Genomic DNA, 16967 nt, shown 5'->3' with positions numbered 1-16967 from the left:
AGCTCAAGCACTAGTGTAAACAAATTTATCACATAAATATTAAAATGCTAATAAATGTGCTGGCCCAACACTTAAATGGCAAAGTTTAGATTTCAATTGACACATTAACATAATCAGCAATCACCAATATGTACATTGCAACATTCATCCAAAGGCAGGATCTAACTCCATGAGATTCATAGACAAAACAGATTTGGAATTGTTTTTCCTTCCTAGGATAAAATTCCATGTGCTTCAGATTATTGGCCTGGAGCTCATCAGCAGCTGTATAGTGAATCCTACCGTATCATGTCAATCCCACCAGCCTCTGATCCATTCCCATTCGCTCATGGCAAGGGAGCAAGTCAAAATAGAACAAGCAACATTGGGTTTAGGGGCAAACCCAAAGAAAGGAAACTCCTTTTATATACTTTATATAGACCCTGAAGTTAATGATCAGCAGGTGACATGGTTGGAACCCATCAGGTGAACAAGTATTATGACCACAAACCACAATCACTTAGACATGCCTATATAGTAACTAAGCCCGTTATACTGAAAAAGACATCATGTATTCAAAATGCAAGCTCCCCGTAGAGAAGTGCGGTATTATTCTAACAAACAAGATGCCAGTGGCATACCTTCTCTTCTCTCCTTCATTTGGGTTATTGATTGTAAACTTGCAAAGCGATGCTAGAAAAGAGTTTAATGGCTCTATAGCACGGAGCACTCCACAGGCCTGCAAGAGTTCGTGTGCCATATTATCATGGTGAAGAAAAGGTAATTGGTATAATTCTGTAGAAAGGACTACAACAGACAGTGGGGCTAGAAAGGATAAAATACAAACAACAAACATCAGCATCCCATTTAAAAGCCATAGCAAGTGGGTGTCATGCTATAAGAGCACTAAAACAGGGTTTTTCTCCAAAGCAATAGGTAAAACAAACAGACTATTATGGTCACCTGAGTAAATGCCTGGTATCCTTTCAGTATTTCTAATATTATAGCTTCTCCCTGTGACCTATTAATTTGATTCCCATGAGCAAAGCATAGGAAAACGAGAAAACAACCTCAAGTAAAAGAAAAATGTAAGTTTGAATATGGACCTCACCTCATTAAAATAAGTGAAAGGGAGTCCAGGATGGTTAACCATGTTGAATTGACCATGGCGACACAAAGAAGAGCTGATTGTCCACTACATACCAGACGATCCACTTCACATCTTGGTGATTCAAGCTTAAAGGCAAAAAAACATTTATTAAATTTACCTTCCCAAATTCTTCTAAATAATTCTTTCTTTCTTATGGTCTTACCTCACCAGCATCTAGAGCCTCGTCTGTCAAAGTAGCAATGGTGAAAACTACACCTAAGAGGCCTTCAAGGGCAAGAGTGATGGTATGTGCTTCGCTAGCAACCAAAACAGCAGCATTTGATGCATCGGTATCCATGCTCCACTCAATCCCTGTAAATCATATCAGTTTTATTTATTCGTATTTTTGGCAACAGAGGAAGTAAACTATCAACAGAATTTGAACATTGTAGAAGGTACCTTTAGCTTTACTACTGAACATTCCAGCAACAGCTGCAAGAGTCTCTTCACTTGAATCTGAAGCCTATAATAGAATGTGTGCTCAATATATGTATAGGAATGTAGCATTGCACTAGAAACAAAATGATGATGGACAGGCATCAGTCATGTCAAACCCACTGTTTCTTGTAAGACTTTACCCGCGAGATTTGATAATATGTTATGTAAACAACACAGACCAAATTTACGCCTGCGCGCAAACAGAGAATTAAGCAAGCAATGATTTCTATTTCTCTATATTGATGAAAGCAGGATACTAAGATAGGAAGTTAGCTAAAAGCATTGTTACAAATATCGGCCGATTAACTGTAGTTAACTGCTATTCAGCCCCCCTCCGATATGAGAAAGGCCTATTCGGCCCATTAACTGGGAAGCCCGGTTAATCGGTCTGACAAGCCGATTTATCAGTTGTCAGGCCGAATTATCGTCTGGGCCAATTAACTGGGCAGCATTTTTGGCCCAAAACTACTCTCCTATGCCAAGAATGTACTAGTACTGTTGCTGTGCTGCTCTCCTTTGATGTTAGATAGTGATGTACAATTACTGCTGATGTGTTGTTGTTGTTGCTGCTCTTCTATGTATATCTAGACATCATCAGAACATCAATGTAACACTCTTCCTTGTTGCTATGTAGCCTAGGATTGCATATTTAGACATTCAGTACAATGCATGTTGCTATGTAGCCTTGAATATATAAATATGGCCCTAGTTAACCTACCGATAAATGGGTTACCGATATATTCAGTTAAATGGCCGATTCGCCGATTAATCCCTTATCAGCCCCCGACCGATATGGTACCTACCGATATCCTGAACAGTGGCTAAATGGAGAGCTGCGGAAGTCAAAGCAGGGGTATGCTGCTAACTTGAGTATGAAACAAGAATAAGGAAACAAGAATGAACATACCAAGAGAACTTAGGAAAATGCACTTATGGATGACAGAAGATAAGGAAAGTGTAGCTCGGGTGGTTTGGCATTGCGCCCAGCCATACAGGCCAGGTGAATCTCCACTCCTCCGTTTTTTAATATAAGAAATTTCTTAGGAATGGTCTTTCACAAAAATAACATTCAACTGGAATCAACTCATCAAGGCTGCACTGCCGGTTACTATGTTGTTTCCATGTTAGCCCATGATTTTAATGCTGGTAGAGAATGACCTTTTGTTGAAATAAGACATAAGAATGTTGGGCAGTGGAATCACCTTGTCTAATAGGGGCAACATAGGCTCATACCTGTTAAGTGTTCGATTAGCCTTGTGTTCTATTGGCCTGTGTGCATTGTGTGGTTAGACCTACAGGCTGAACAGGAGGAAGTATTATGATGTCTCACCTAACTTAGGTGACTCAAATACACGGCAGCACGATATCTAGGGCCAGGCTGAGGATAACTCATGAGATACTGTGACAGGACGCGCCTCACTAACTTGCTCAGAGAAACAAAAACCAGGGTACTATCAAAATTACCGCTTTCGGCATAGAGGGAAACACTCGAAGCTGTGTGCCTGGGAGTGAGACACCGGAGCAATCCTCTCTCGACCGCACGAAGAATCAAGGAATTTAGGACGTCGATGATGAGAGTGAACAACATCGGAGAAAGCGGATCGCCTTGCCGAAGGGCCCTGTCATGGGAAATAGGGTGCCCTGGCACGCCATTCACGAGCACTCGAGTGAAGCCGTAGCGAGGAGGGTGGAGATCCACTCACACCAGCGCGGACCAAAGCCAAGGTGGCTGAGGATCTGGAGAAGGAATGGCCACGAGACCGAGTCGAATGCCCTGGCAACATCGAGCTTGAGCATCATGCGAGGGACCTTCAGGTTGTGGATGAGGCGCACGGTTTGTTGCACGAGCAATAAGTTGTCGTGGATTCTGCGCCCGGCAATGAACACACTCCGGTTCACGGACACCATGCCTCCAAGACAAGGGGCAAGCCGAAGGGAGAGGGCTTTAGCAAAGAGCTTGGCGATGAGATGAATAAGGCTGATCGAACGATAGTCGAACAGGGACTCAGCATCAGCTCGCTTGGGCAGCAAGGATTGAGTTTCTGGAAGCCACGAGCATTGAGAGAATAGAACTTTCCAAAGGCGTCAAGGATGTCCTTCTTGATAATATTCCAACATGCACGAAGGAACTCCGCGGAGAACCCATCCGGTCCCAGCGCCTTGCCCGTGGGCATGGATTTGATCGCATGCCAAATCTCATCCTTAGAGAATGGTCTAGAGCCGCCAGATCAAAGTGCCATGGGTGAACCTCTTCTAGGGCGAGCGAGAAAGCACGTTCGTCAGAAGATCCAATGATGGCCGAGAAGTGGTCGAAGGCCGTGTCGGCAAGGGCAGCCGGCTCGGATGCGGTGCAATCCGCGGTCTTGAGCAAGAAGATACGGTTCTTCTAACGGCGATGTGCGGCACGGACGCGCAAAAATGCAGAGCTCGCTTCACCGCGTTTGAGCCATGCAAATTGCGAGCATTGTCTGGCGATGGAGCGATCCAAGGACACGAGACTGAGGTAAGCAGCCTTCAGTCGCCGTCGTAACCACGTCTCAGAGGTAGACAGAAGCCGAAAGTCTTGCTCGACGGCGAGTCGAGCGATGAGCTCCCGCGCAACCAAGAGCTCAAGCGAGATGTTGCCAATTGTCTTGGCGCTTCATTGTTGCATGCTTTGAGCTGTGGCCTTAAGGCGCGCCACAATACGTCGGAATAGGTCGGAGTCGTGCTCCACGAAGTTCCAAGCCTCGGAGACCACGAGGTGGAAGCCCTCAAGCTTGGGCCAAAACCTCTCAAAGTGAAACTGTCTATCTCCAGGCGTAGGAGCGGCACAATACAGAAGCAGAGGGCAATGGTCGAAAGCCGCGGAGGAGAGACACCGCAAGAGGCAGTGCGGGTACTCGGCGCTCCACGTAGATGAGCAAAGAAGGCGGTCATTATGCTCCGCCGCCCCGATTGGTTGTACTGAAGAGCACGTCGACACGATCAGGAGCGATCTTGCTTGCCCAATATCCTCCTTCCCGGTGCAATACCTCGGCTTGCCCGTTTCGCTTGGCAAGGTGCCTACGGCCGCTCTTCTTTCACTGGCCGAGAAGATCAAAGGCAAGATCCCCACATGGCGTGCTGTCATGCTATCCCTCTGTGATCGGTTGCCCCTGGTGAGGCACGTTCTTGGCACGTTCTTTGTGCTATCCCCAACCACTTCCTCGTCGCCATCGCAATCAACAAATCCATCCTCAAGAGGGTGAACCGGGTGATCTGAGGCTTCCATTGGGCAGGACGCAAGGATGCCCACGGTGGACAATGCAAGGTCAACCGGACTCGCGTTTGCCAGCCCTTGCACCTCGGCAGCCTTGGAGTTCAGGATCTTCACCATGCCAGTCTGGCTCTGCGATCCTGGTAGGTTTGGCTACAACGTACCGATCTGCATCGTCCCTGGAGTCACCTTCCTCTACCTCATGACAAGGAGGTTCACGCTATTGTGACGCTTCTACCTCCTGGCAGCTTGGTGATGGCCGTTCTCGTCTCTTTTGGACGGATCACTGGGTCCCCGGCCGCTGCATCGTCGAGCTTGCGCCGCTTATCTTCATGATGGTTCCTCAACGACGCCGCAAATCCCGCACTACTCAGGAAGGTTTCCAGCTTCGGTCATGGGTACAGGATACCCAGGGTGCCCTTGGCCCTGCCGCCATGGTCCAGTATGTCGAGCTTTGGCGCTTGCTCCGCCACACCCACCTCTCAGATATCCCAGACAAGCTAGTCTGGCGTTGGACCAAGCCCGAGTTTACACTGCCGCTTCTTGCTACTCTGCCATGTTCATTGGCTGGCTGCCGGACCCGCACCGGCATCTAACTTGGAAAACTTGGGCGCCTCTGAACACCAAAATTTTCATGTGGTTGGCCGCCCAAGAACGGTGCTGGACCGCGGAAAGGCTCGCGCACCACGGCTTGCCTCACACCGATTATTGCCTCAGGAGCCAGAGAGCATGCAACACCTCCTGGTTGGCTGCTCCTTCTCTCGCCAACTTTGGTATGAGTTATGAGTTACTCACTTGGTGCCATTCCACCATTGCTCCACCACAACCCAACGACCTCTTCTTGGAGTGGTGGTCCGCCACGTCCCCTTCCTCCTGCCGAAAAGGGCTCTCTTCCCTCTTCCCTCTGACGGCATGGTACCTTTGGAAGCATCGGAATGGATGCGTGTTCGACGGTCCACACCCCTCCCTGAGCCACCACCTACAGCTCATCAAGGATGAAGCTCGGCTATGGGCGCAAGCGGGTGCTTTTGGCTTGGCCAACATCATTAGGGAGTAGTCTGCATGTGGTAGTTTAAATCCCCCCCCCCTCTCTCTCTCTTTGGACGTTCCATTTTGTTTGAGTGCCGAAGACCTTGTAAGTTGTTCTAGTCTTCTATCAATGAAAGATACGCAAGCTTTGCGTGTTCGCTTTTTTTTTTACCGTTTTCAACAAAGCTCCATTTGGGATGTGCAACTACTTTTAGATCATTGTGCAACTACTTTTAGATCATGTATAAATATATAAATAAAAAGGCTAGTCATTTGTATCATAAATGCACATCAATGCCCAAATATGCCAGCCGAGCATATGGCATGGATGTCTATCAGCATGAGTGAGAAGTCAGTTCATCTAATACAGCATAAAAACAGAAAGGCAGCTTATACTGGAGACGGTATTACCAAGTCAATACATCTGATCTTGAGACACAAATCATGCACAAAAATAAATAAAGAATCTACTATCCAAAAGAAAAGGAAGTCATGTCATGAAAGTGGTACAAGAACATACAAGGAACTGAAATGATGAGACTAATTAGAAGTGCAATGCCAACAAACCAAAATGAGAATGTTATGTGGTAAGGTATATCACCTGAATAGTAGCTACCACCAAAGCAAGTGCTTTAACGATGTTCTCCACAACATTAGTATTTGTAGGGTTTCTGTATTAATAGCAAAAAAATAAAAATATTAACTGAGGTTTTCCAGAATAAGTATATATGTACCCAATGTATAATGTATGCCCAGAGATGAAAAGCATCAGTGTAGTAACTCGTATGACAAGGAGGTACAAAGCAGGCTTCTGACCTAAGTAACAAATTTAAAACAGAACAGAGGGGCTTTCAGTTGTTGCCTTCGTCAGTTAATCTAGATAAGGGTAAAAAACCTTAGTTGCAACCCCAATAAGGTCTTTGCACAACACCAGTAGCATGTTAATAACTATCTACTGTCGCATGTTAGAATCCTTAAATTCCCTTGGGAGGTTTATACACATCCAATCACCAAAAGAAAACAAGGTTCACTGATATCTAAGAAGTGAACCTTTTTAAAATGAGATTTGACTTGCCATTTCCATCAATTAAACATAAATAAACAATGATGCTAAACATTTTAGGATCATGGTCTCTCCGGCAGGATTTCTTGAATCTACCTACTTGTCCTATAGCAACAGTACTATTGACAGCACTGCAACCTTATCTATCATCCTTTAACCCAATTAACATAACTTCACATAAAAGATGTGTTTAGCCGAAAATGGGTGTGAAAAATGAAGTAAAAGTTCAAGAATCTATGCATTAATACATCACACAATTGTCCCTAATTTGGGATATGAGTTATCGCGACTATATTTTCAAGTCCAGCTAGACTCGCAAGGCTATCATAGCACAAGAATGAACTATGACAGACTTCACAGAAGATAAAGCTTCCTGAATCCTGATTAGATATTTGGTAGTTCACCTCATTAGATGCAAAAAGGATGAAAAGGAATCAAACATGTCTCAAGACACTGGTCTAAAAAACCTTTCTCTCAGACAAATGAAGCAAGTTACACAATTTCAACTGAATATAACTTCCATCATGATATGTGCTACCTGCATGCCTACGCAAGTTAAACTCTGGAACCAATTCTCTTAGAAACGGACAATTAATAATACAATGTGAATGTGAATTATGAGCCAGTTTATAATATTGCCAACAATTATTTTCGGGAAAGACATGCAGACACAAGCATGATGTAGAAGCTTCTAGACAAGTCAAAAATAAAGTCAGCCATAGGCATGGAAAGACCACATCAGAAGAAAGCATGGAGTTATGGGGATACAATACATACATGTCAAACGTCTGAAATAGGGAGCGCAGAGTGCGAGCTTCTACACAAAAACCCTGGTAATCAGAAGGTACACACAAGTAAGAACAGATCATCGACAAACATCAATTTCCATTGTATCCAAGGAACTTACCCTCAAAATTTCGAGAACAAGTATCTGATGCCATAAAGGTAAATCCAGGCGGGTAACTTTCACAAGCATGTTCAGAAATACCTGTCAACAGAAGCATCTTAGTGCTCATGTAGGATAAATAACCAGAATAAAGTAAAAGCACATTGAGCACTTGTTAAGTCATTATTATATAGAGCTGTCTAATTAACTATTTCATCCTTTAAGTGAACTGGAAGTACAACCTATTTTGCTCAACAAACACGATCTTATGGTTGAACCTATTGGGAAATATATATGGAACGAACTACCATTAAAATGGCAGAATGACAACTCACATCAACTGTTAAATCACTGATAGAAGAAACTAGGGCTGATTGTTGATATCAATAGAAGGTAAAGTGAATAATTCTGATTCATGGGGTTGTTGAAAGATGTTGGTTACTCTTGATGCTCAATCACACCAATCCAGATAAGATCCAATGGTCAAGATTGTCTTTACTATTTTAAAACCAGTCATGCCTATGTGTACTGAACCTGGATAGCTAGTCCAGCAGTTCTTTTGTTTCTAATTATAATCTGCTCAATAGTTAGCAAAAGCTATCGGTTGGACTCACATTAAGTATAGATTTGCAGTCTTACATATTGCAGAAGGGGTTTATTGATAGAACTGCACCGGGAGGTGATACCACTTATCAAGTCAGAGAGAGTTTCGATGCCAGTGCTTAATTTAAAGCTGCTATGGGAAAGCCATTTGTAAAAGATCTAACAGCCGTTCCTATTAGAATTAGACAAATACTGCTATCCCATGGTTCTTCTCAAGTTTCCAGTGGATTGCTCTGTCATCTGGGACATAGTAATATCTTCCTTTCACAGTTTGATTTTTAGACAAACGTAGCTAACAAAAAATGCAAACCTCTGAAAGTGGTTCTACCAAAAGAGAGAGCCAATTGCCATAATCCACTGCAATGCCAAACAGAGCCTAATTATTATCAGCGGTTTTCTGGGCTCCGGTTGATCAATTAAAGTTATCAGAAAGTTTCTGTGTTGGAGCTTAAGTTAATCGTTTTAGATGGTTTAATTCAGACTATTTAGTGGCTCACAGGCCCGTTGCAGTACTGGCGTGTACATGAGCTTGGACAGAACAATACCTCACTTTCAGTGACAAGTGAAGAGCTGTAGAGTCTGATAACATGAGCAACCAAACGTAGGACTAAACGGCGAAAAGCAGGTTCCCCTGCTTCACCTTCAAGCTGAAGATAAATAAATCAGCAAACATATCAACACAGAATCAGTTAATAACTGGATCATGCATGAAGTCGGGAAACTAAATAAATCAGCAAACATATCAACACAGAATCAGTTAATAACTGGATCATGCATGAAATCGGGAAACGGAAATAGTAAAGAACTCATGAAAATTCATTTTCATTTATATGTTTTTATTTCCTTGCAACTGAACTAGGTACTAGCACATCAAAAGATGAGGTTCACCATTTGACATTTTCCTTCCTGGACTTAACATAGATACTGGACTGGATGCACCTAAAAGTACTTGAAGGGCACTTCAAACTTCTTGGTTAGTAAAGTGGTAGGTCATATTCGTGCTTCTGCATATAAATTTTGCAACAGTGGCGAGGCCTTATAACGACTAGACATTTAGCATGCTATACATTTAAAAAAAAGTCTTTATTTTCATTTACTTACCTCCACATTCGTGCGGAGTGAAGTCATAAGAAGTGAGCATATTTGATGGCGCAATACCTGGCAAGTTTTAAGAGGCTCTTTTGTTATGGATCAATGGTTAACAAAAATGTCTGAGGACAAAAGATGTACATAAACACGAACCTGCTGGTAAGATAATAATGCCCGGAATACAGGAACATATGTCGATAGCACAAACCTGGCACAAAGCACGTCAAGATAAACTCAGCAACAGAGTCAGGACGCAGGATAAGTTATCTTCAAGTCCAATCCTAAATAATATCAACATATTCTAAAAGGGCAGCCCGGTGCACGTAGCTCCCGCTTGTGCAGGGTCCGGAGAAGGGTCCGACCACTTTGGGTCTTTTGTACGCAGCCTTTCCTTGCATTTCTGCAAGAGGCTGTTTCCAGGACTTGAACCCGTGACCTCATGGTCACAAGGCAACAGCCTTACCGCTGGGCCAAGGTTCCCCTTCCATATATTCTATAAAGGGCAGCCCGGTGCACGTAGCTCCCGCTTGCGCAGGGTCCGGGGAAGGGTCCGACCACTTTGGGTCTGTAGTACGCAGCCTTTCCCTACATTTCTGCAAGAGGCTGTTTCCAGGACTCGAACCCGTGACCTCATGGTCACAAGGCAACAGCTTTACCGCTGCGCCAAGGCTCCCCTTCCATATATTCTATGAGGAAAAAAAAGAGTTAAAAGCAGCTTGCTGATGAAAAGATTGCCATCACTAATCTGCCTAAACTATAATGGAACTGAGAAAAATAATACAACAATTTTTTGTGTTACTTAACAAATAAAATAGGATAATCAGCAACAAATCACAAAACAAATGCAGAAACAGAAGAAAAATGCACTTAAAAAGGAAACAGAAAAAATATTGAAACAAGTTAATAACAATCCAGAAATTTGGAGAACGCTTTCATAACTCTGACCAAACCAAATGAAGAGCAAACTCAAGTCAACATGACTAGTAAATTAACGATGTGCTGGCCTAATCCAAATCTGACATATTTAGCCCATTTAACATATCTAGAAAGAAAGTATAAAAATGAAACAAAAATTGTTCCAGATTACAAAGAACTGACTGTATCTATTGTTCGTAACGGAACCATCTTTGAGCAAGTAATGTGAACTATTGCATTTGAATCAATACATCTTGTTTTCACATTGGATTATCTTTGAGATAATAGTGTGATACGTAGTGCTTCCATGCTCCCCTCAGAAGTGAAAACTGGAAAAACGCATTAAGGGTTTGAATTGCAACAGTCCACTATTCCACTACCGCCGACATCTTCAATGATACAAGGCGCTTACAGGTAGTTTTCTTTGCCATACTGAAGAAAAAATGTACAAATCCACGGGCACAAATTAAATGCTTCGTTAAGCACTAATGCTTGCATGGGCACTTGTGAGTTTGTAGGAAGATGTAACCACCTAAACACGTGTATACTTGCACTAAAGGGTTGGCCTTTTTAATGGATGCTTATGTCGCAAACGACCCTCTTCTAAGTATCTCGCGAAGCACCTCCTTCATGAGAGATGCTCGTGCACTTCAATTTTTAGAAGACATGTGAATGCAGCAGCTCAAGTAAACAACCTTTCATCCAACACTAAACTTTGTTAAAACACAAAATGTGTAGAATATTGGGCATCATGAAAGCTGTGACAACTGACTAATATGGAAGTACCCCAAGATTTTCAGTATGAAAAGAGAACTTACTCAAGTATGTCAAGGGCAAACGTCCGATGCAGTGACTGAGCATGCAACCACCTAGCCTAAAGAAAGAGACAGTAGTAACTTTATCAAGAAAACTTAGGTTTAGAATACTAAATAAAATGTAGCAGCAAAATGAGCCAGTTAATTATTCATATTTAACGAAGAACGGAAAAGGTACAGTCAGAAATTGTTCACACATACAGATCCACCTGCAGCAAGAGCAGTCAGGTCTTCGAGCAGACGGAGACCGAGTTTTCCAACGTCAGTAAGATCTTCCCTCATGGTGAGTTCTCCATAGCTAAATGCTAGTGATCTGTGAAGCAGGGTATGTTGAATATCAAGTTTTTTTTCTACATCATCTGGAAGGAAAAGGTTGATGGAACAGAAACACAAGCAATTTAGATTGGTTAAACTATCATCCATGTTAACGGCATGACCATGACAAATGTACTAAAAAAGCACAGGAGCAATGAGCAAGATCTCTCTTGGTCGAACGGGCAACACAGATGTGCATTCATCAATAAGTATCCATCACACAGCAAAATATAATGATGGTGCAGTTGATAAGATTCGAAATGCATATGATGCCAATGTGGACAGAAATACTAACAGAGAAATATGAGCTTCAGATGCCCAAATATACAAGATAGTAGAAAAGAGAGGATTGATGAAGGATAGAAGTTAATCTGCACTGACTGAACAGTCAATTAGCTACTACTCCATCCGTTCCGAATTATAAGATGTTTTAACTTTTTCTGAATCGGATGTATATAGACGTGTTTTGTTGTGTTCATTCACTCGTTTCAGTCTGTATGTAGTCGATACTGAAATATCCAAAACGTCTTATAATTTGGAACAGAGGTGATACACCATAACAGGCTAATAAGAATATCTTCTATCAAAAATATAATAGTATTGCTTGAATGCTCATATTATTCTATAATCATGATTAAACAACAAAGAATGGGATCATCACATAGAAGCCAGACACTTCACAATAATACTCGGCATCCTGGTTTCTAGCTTAACTGTCTAAATATTTATGATCCACTCTTGATACCTTTCACACTTGAATACTAGAGCAAATCTTTTAGGGATTTTTTTGCCACGCCTTGGCCTGTGATTAGTGTTTCATCTCATGTGTGTCCCATCTATGGATAATATGCCAGACACGAGCGGTTTGATGCAACATGAATTTCTTTTTCCATAGATGATAATGCATAAAGGTGTGTTTCTTACTAACAAACTTGTTATGATATTAACTGTATTGCTACGGGATGAGAACAATATTAAAGAAAGAGAAATAGACTGAGCCTTACAGCGTCTGGCCGAAGCTACGAGTAACATTGTTGGCAACAGAGCTAGCACTCGAGCCGAGTCTTGCTGGGGATGCTTTACCAGTCGGAAGTGATTCGGCAAGAACAACATTATCAAAGACCAATGCCACTGCTTGTCTAAATGTAGCTGCTGCCGTGCTAAATGAGAAATGTATGATTTAGGAGATTGCCACAAAGAAATTCTGAATCCATGACCCAACAACTTGAATGGGCTTACTTGCGGACACTGTCAGAAGATCGACTGCTTTCAAGTAGGTGAAGACATATGCCAAGGGCTTGAGACATGTCCTCCTGAGAAATGAAACAATATGCTAATAAGATAAACCTGTGGACAGTAATAGTAATGATTCCCAAAAGGCATTCAATAAATAGTACATCATCCTGTAGAATTGCATGAACTACCAAAATAGTCAAGTTTCACATGCATTCCAAGAAATAATCAACAGCAGTATTCCCCTCTCTCATCAGAAACAAAAATTAATGGTGCAATCAGAGTTACTCTCTGCTGTTGGACTCAAGAAAGTTTCCTGGATTGCTGCAACGAATAAAAAAGCACTATGTTTGAAACATAAACATCTGGTAACCCAAGTTCAAACACCAGGCACCAGCACTCCAAAGAAACAAAACGAACAGGCAGAGTACCTTATTTTACAAAATAAATAAATTCAAATGAGTCAAATGCAAAAGACGGAAGGCAAGAATGCTAACAAGTGGTGACTGCTCACTGGCTCACTTTAGAGTCGTAGATCCAACCTTTTTATAGAGGGAAGCTTCTATGTGTTATAAGGCCAGCTAAGCATACAACAGATGATAAGAAACCATTTCATCTATTACAGACATTAAAAAATTTAGATGATAACCATTCATAACTGCTACCTCACTTTCAGGACGTAAATGTGACTGAAAGACAATCAACATTGTTTGCAATGTCTTCAGCTGAAGACTCTCATCTGGCATCTCTGAGTGCTGCAGTCAGACAAACATCACAGTTCAGTGTAATTAGTTTAAAGATCTTGAGAGTTAACATACTACAGGATGATCCATCAAATTAAATCACACAAATATTTACAAGTGGTCAAATAAAGCACAAGATCCTATTAAAATATATATAGTTATGATGAAGAATCAGCTTTCCAAAGAAAAACACATTATCAAACTCAATTATCCAGAATAACAATTAACATAAGCCCATGAACAGAAACCACAGAAATTCTAAGGCAAATATATAAATTTATTGTGCTAAATTCAAAAAAGTGAGGCGAGTGGATACATAAGTGAAGAGAACTCACATCCCTCAAAGTAGCTAATATCTCCTTCAACGCAGATGATGCTACAGCATCATGTGATATAAGCTTTTGCAAACAGGATAGTCCTATCACACTCAGCTTCACTGATTTGACACTGCATGCCATCAGAAAGATCCGTAATATATCCCCCTTTTGAGCTATTTCCCTTGGATTAGATAGAGAACGGAGCTGCAGGCCAAAAAGAATTGAAAATGAATGTGAATTAAGCAAGTGGCATACCACTTATATCACATGAGAACTGAAATGAATGTTAAATGTACAGAAAGGCTAGAAAGTACTGGCATTTGTGCAGCAGTAACATAAGAAATAAGAAAAGTGATATTCATCATCTAACTATTACAGATGAAGAAATTCTGACACTACTTGGATTATGGTAGGAATTAGTACCAGCACATAATTTTGGATGGGTTTGCTTAATCATTTTTCTGAAACTGGACATGACATGTTGTTGATGCATCCCAACAATAAATGGTGGTGAAATATAAGTATATGACAATTATCTAGTTACTTCCTTCATAAATCAAAACAACATCAAAAGCGTCTTAAACATAGAAACTAATACAGGAAGGTAGCAGGTAGTTTCCACAAGATAAAGACTGATGCAAGGCAGCAACGTGCACAAATATGGACAACATGTCCATGCAGGCCAAGTACAACTAAATGCTGACTAAAATCTAAGCTAATTTGGTTCAGACTTCAGAGGATACTGCTGATAAGTGATAACAAAGACATTAGTCGTTTAACCTGTCGAATTAGTTATGGGCAACATTGTGCCCCAGCATCACTGAAGTTCACTCCTCTGGGCAGCCAAGATAACATGTAAGGTAGCTATCCATGTGCCAGAACCATGAGTTAGTTTTGAGATCTTATGGGTTTCAGCTCTAGCCTACTCCAACTTGTTTGGGACTAAAGGCTTTGTTGTTGTTGTTGTTGTTGTTGTGTGAATGTTATTTTCATGCACCAAGTCTTCTAAGAGGTAGGGTACGGGTGATCTCACATGATCAAATAAATATGAGCAGTAATGTTTCATTGTGCATATGTTCATAGTTCATGGCTATTTTTTGTGACAAACTAACAACTCTTGTTATGTAGTATTGCATCTTAACTATAAACCAGCACCAGTACATTTTGCTCAAGTTATGCTAATATCAAGTCATGTTTTTGTGTGTTCTATTATGAAGTACTGTAAAAGCACTTATAGGTGCCCAGTGCCCAGAAACATGCAAACAAAAGAAGCCAATTGTTTGTCTCCAGTCTCCACCACAGTAAATGAAAGTTATCCCTCCAACCACAGAAACCCAGCTTAGTAGGTACAGAACCCTTCAACCTGGAGGAACCAATAAATTTCATCCAGCTCTACGGGGTGCATCAGTGTATGTGCCCAGTCTTCTTGCGCAATTACTCGAACTACTCTCATAAGCTATGCGCCCAAAGATTTAGGTTGGGACCTCCAACGAAAAACGAAGGTCTAAACAAAATCAACTGCGAGTTTCCAAATGCAAGAACCAAACCTTCGAAAAACTCACAACCATTCTCTACAGTTGAAATTATGCACCCATCAAGTGGATAAACCCTCACTAAGGGAGCGTTCGGTTTCTCTCCGCTCCTTTTAACTCCGCTCCCGGAGTGGACCAGACTTCAGCTCACTTTAACGGAGTTGCCAAAACCGAGCTCCACCAACTCCGCGGAGTGGAGGAGTGGAGAGATTCCAAACGGGGCCTAACACTAACCATTAACTGGGACTAACTGAAAGTCACAAACTGCAGCTGAAATATCTATCCTACAAGACACCTAAGTGGGATCGGCCAAACCTTAGTTCTGCTGCAAAATGTCACCTAAAATCATCAAACCGGGAGTCCTGCTCCTACATCGCTAGCTCAGTATGCATTGCTATCACGAAACCAAACAGGAGAGAGTTACAGGACACTGACAACAACTTCCAATCACAGTTCGATATGTTTGGACACTACCCCCCTGGCCAGTTGGCATGTTGGATCCGAAACGAGCGAGCAAGTACATGAAGGCGAAATGAGCAGCGTCACTGAAATCTCGGGGGCTGAGGTGAGGGGCGGACCTTGAGTGTTGCGTGCTCGGCGGCGTCCTTGACGGCGGGGTGGCGGCGGCGCGCCTCGGCGGAGAGAGCGCGCAGATCGGCCTCCAGCGCCGCCATGAAGGCCATCTCCGCCTCTTCCTCCTCCTCCTCGGGTTCAGCCGGGAGGCTGGGGGTTAGGGTTTTGGACTATCTCCTCGCGGAGATCGAGGGAAGACCAGACGGAGATGGAGGATTGGTGAGATCTGACGAGGTGAGACGGAGACAACGACAGGAGCTTGATGTTAGTTGCAATCGGCCATCGCTGTGTTTCCGGTGTAGTTGTGTGGTGGGAAGAAGGTTGCGGAACCGTTCGATCATGATCTGAGGGTGAGTATGGTTTCACCCTAAGTTCACCCTTTCTAACACGAACACAATGCCCAGGCCGTAAAAGGACAAGGCTAGCTCGGGCTAAGGATGTAAATGGAGCGATAAACGGCACTGCAAGGCCTGTTTAATTAGCTTTAGTTAGCTCAATAGTTTATTTTCTCTGATATTTTCTTCTTAAACAGATAAACCGATAAGTGGGCTCAAAAGGGATTAAACGGACCCGGTTTACATCCCATCTTGGACGCCAACTCCTATTCAACGCCTTCAGTGTACGTTGTTTCTATTTTGCAAATGGGCGCACACACCTCCGTCACCTTGGGCTCGGCCCATTATTCCTCTTCCTTCCAAGTAGCCGAGCGGCTCCTTAGTACTTCGTTGAACATGTTATAGGCTAGTATTATTGTTCCGTTGAAGTCTTAAACTTAAAGTAGTATCAAACTTAAATGTTATATGATAATTATTGTTGTCATTAAACTGCAGGATTTTGAGCCAATGGTCTCAAAATACCGTCATGACAGCAAAAGTTAGCCATTTGGCTGAAAAACATTGTTGTTATAACTTTTTATGCATGAAAATTACATTAATGATGCAACCCAAACAAAGCGCCACTGGTGTTTTCTGTTACTGAGGCATGTTGACAAGTGACCATCACCGGTATGCCTGTTACTGGTGGTATGGAGTCTACACACCACCAATAAC

The 16967-nt window shown here is 42.4% G+C and overlaps 1 protein-coding gene across 2 annotated transcripts in view; it reads right to left on the bottom strand.

Moving 5' to 3' along the window:
* The window catches only part of LOC109740887 (uncharacterized), a 37709-nt gene extending 21374 nt beyond the window's left edge, over positions 1 to 16335 (bottom strand). For both annotated transcript variants that reach the window (XM_020299933.4, XM_073510751.1), the window contains exons 1-18: positions 15924 to 16335; positions 13832 to 14017; positions 13419 to 13508; positions 12760 to 12833; positions 12525 to 12680; positions 11407 to 11518; positions 11209 to 11264; positions 9629 to 9683; positions 9488 to 9544; positions 8932 to 9033; positions 7805 to 7885; positions 7675 to 7727; positions 6436 to 6505; positions 1529 to 1592; positions 1293 to 1441; positions 1091 to 1215; positions 943 to 1000; positions 621 to 718 (exon numbers count right to left, since the gene is read on the bottom strand). In XM_020299933.4, the coding sequence (XP_020155522.1) occupies positions 621 to 718; positions 943 to 1000; positions 1091 to 1215; positions 1293 to 1441; positions 1529 to 1592; positions 6436 to 6505; positions 7675 to 7727; positions 7805 to 7885; positions 8932 to 9033; positions 9488 to 9544; positions 9629 to 9683; positions 11209 to 11264; positions 11407 to 11518; positions 12525 to 12680; positions 12760 to 12833; positions 13419 to 13508; positions 13832 to 14017; positions 15924 to 16028 (1691 nt within the window). In that variant the 5' untranslated portion in view covers positions 16029 to 16335. The remainder of the gene's footprint in view (positions 1 to 620; positions 719 to 942; positions 1001 to 1090; positions 1216 to 1292; positions 1442 to 1528; positions 1593 to 6435; positions 6506 to 7674; positions 7728 to 7804; positions 7886 to 8931; positions 9034 to 9487; positions 9545 to 9628; positions 9684 to 11208; positions 11265 to 11406; positions 11519 to 12524; positions 12681 to 12759; positions 12834 to 13418; positions 13509 to 13831; positions 14018 to 15923) is intronic.
* Positions 16336 to 16967: the final 632 nt, after the last annotated feature.

Source organism: Aegilops tauschii, chromosome 3 (assembly GCF_002575655.3).
Source record: "Aegilops tauschii subsp. strangulata cultivar AL8/78 chromosome 3, Aet v6.0, whole genome shotgun sequence".
NCBI lineage: Eukaryota > Viridiplantae > Streptophyta > Magnoliopsida > Poales > Poaceae > Aegilops > Aegilops tauschii.
The sequence above is the reverse complement of the archived record's forward strand: the minus strand, read 5'-3'. Positions and strand labels throughout refer to the sequence as shown.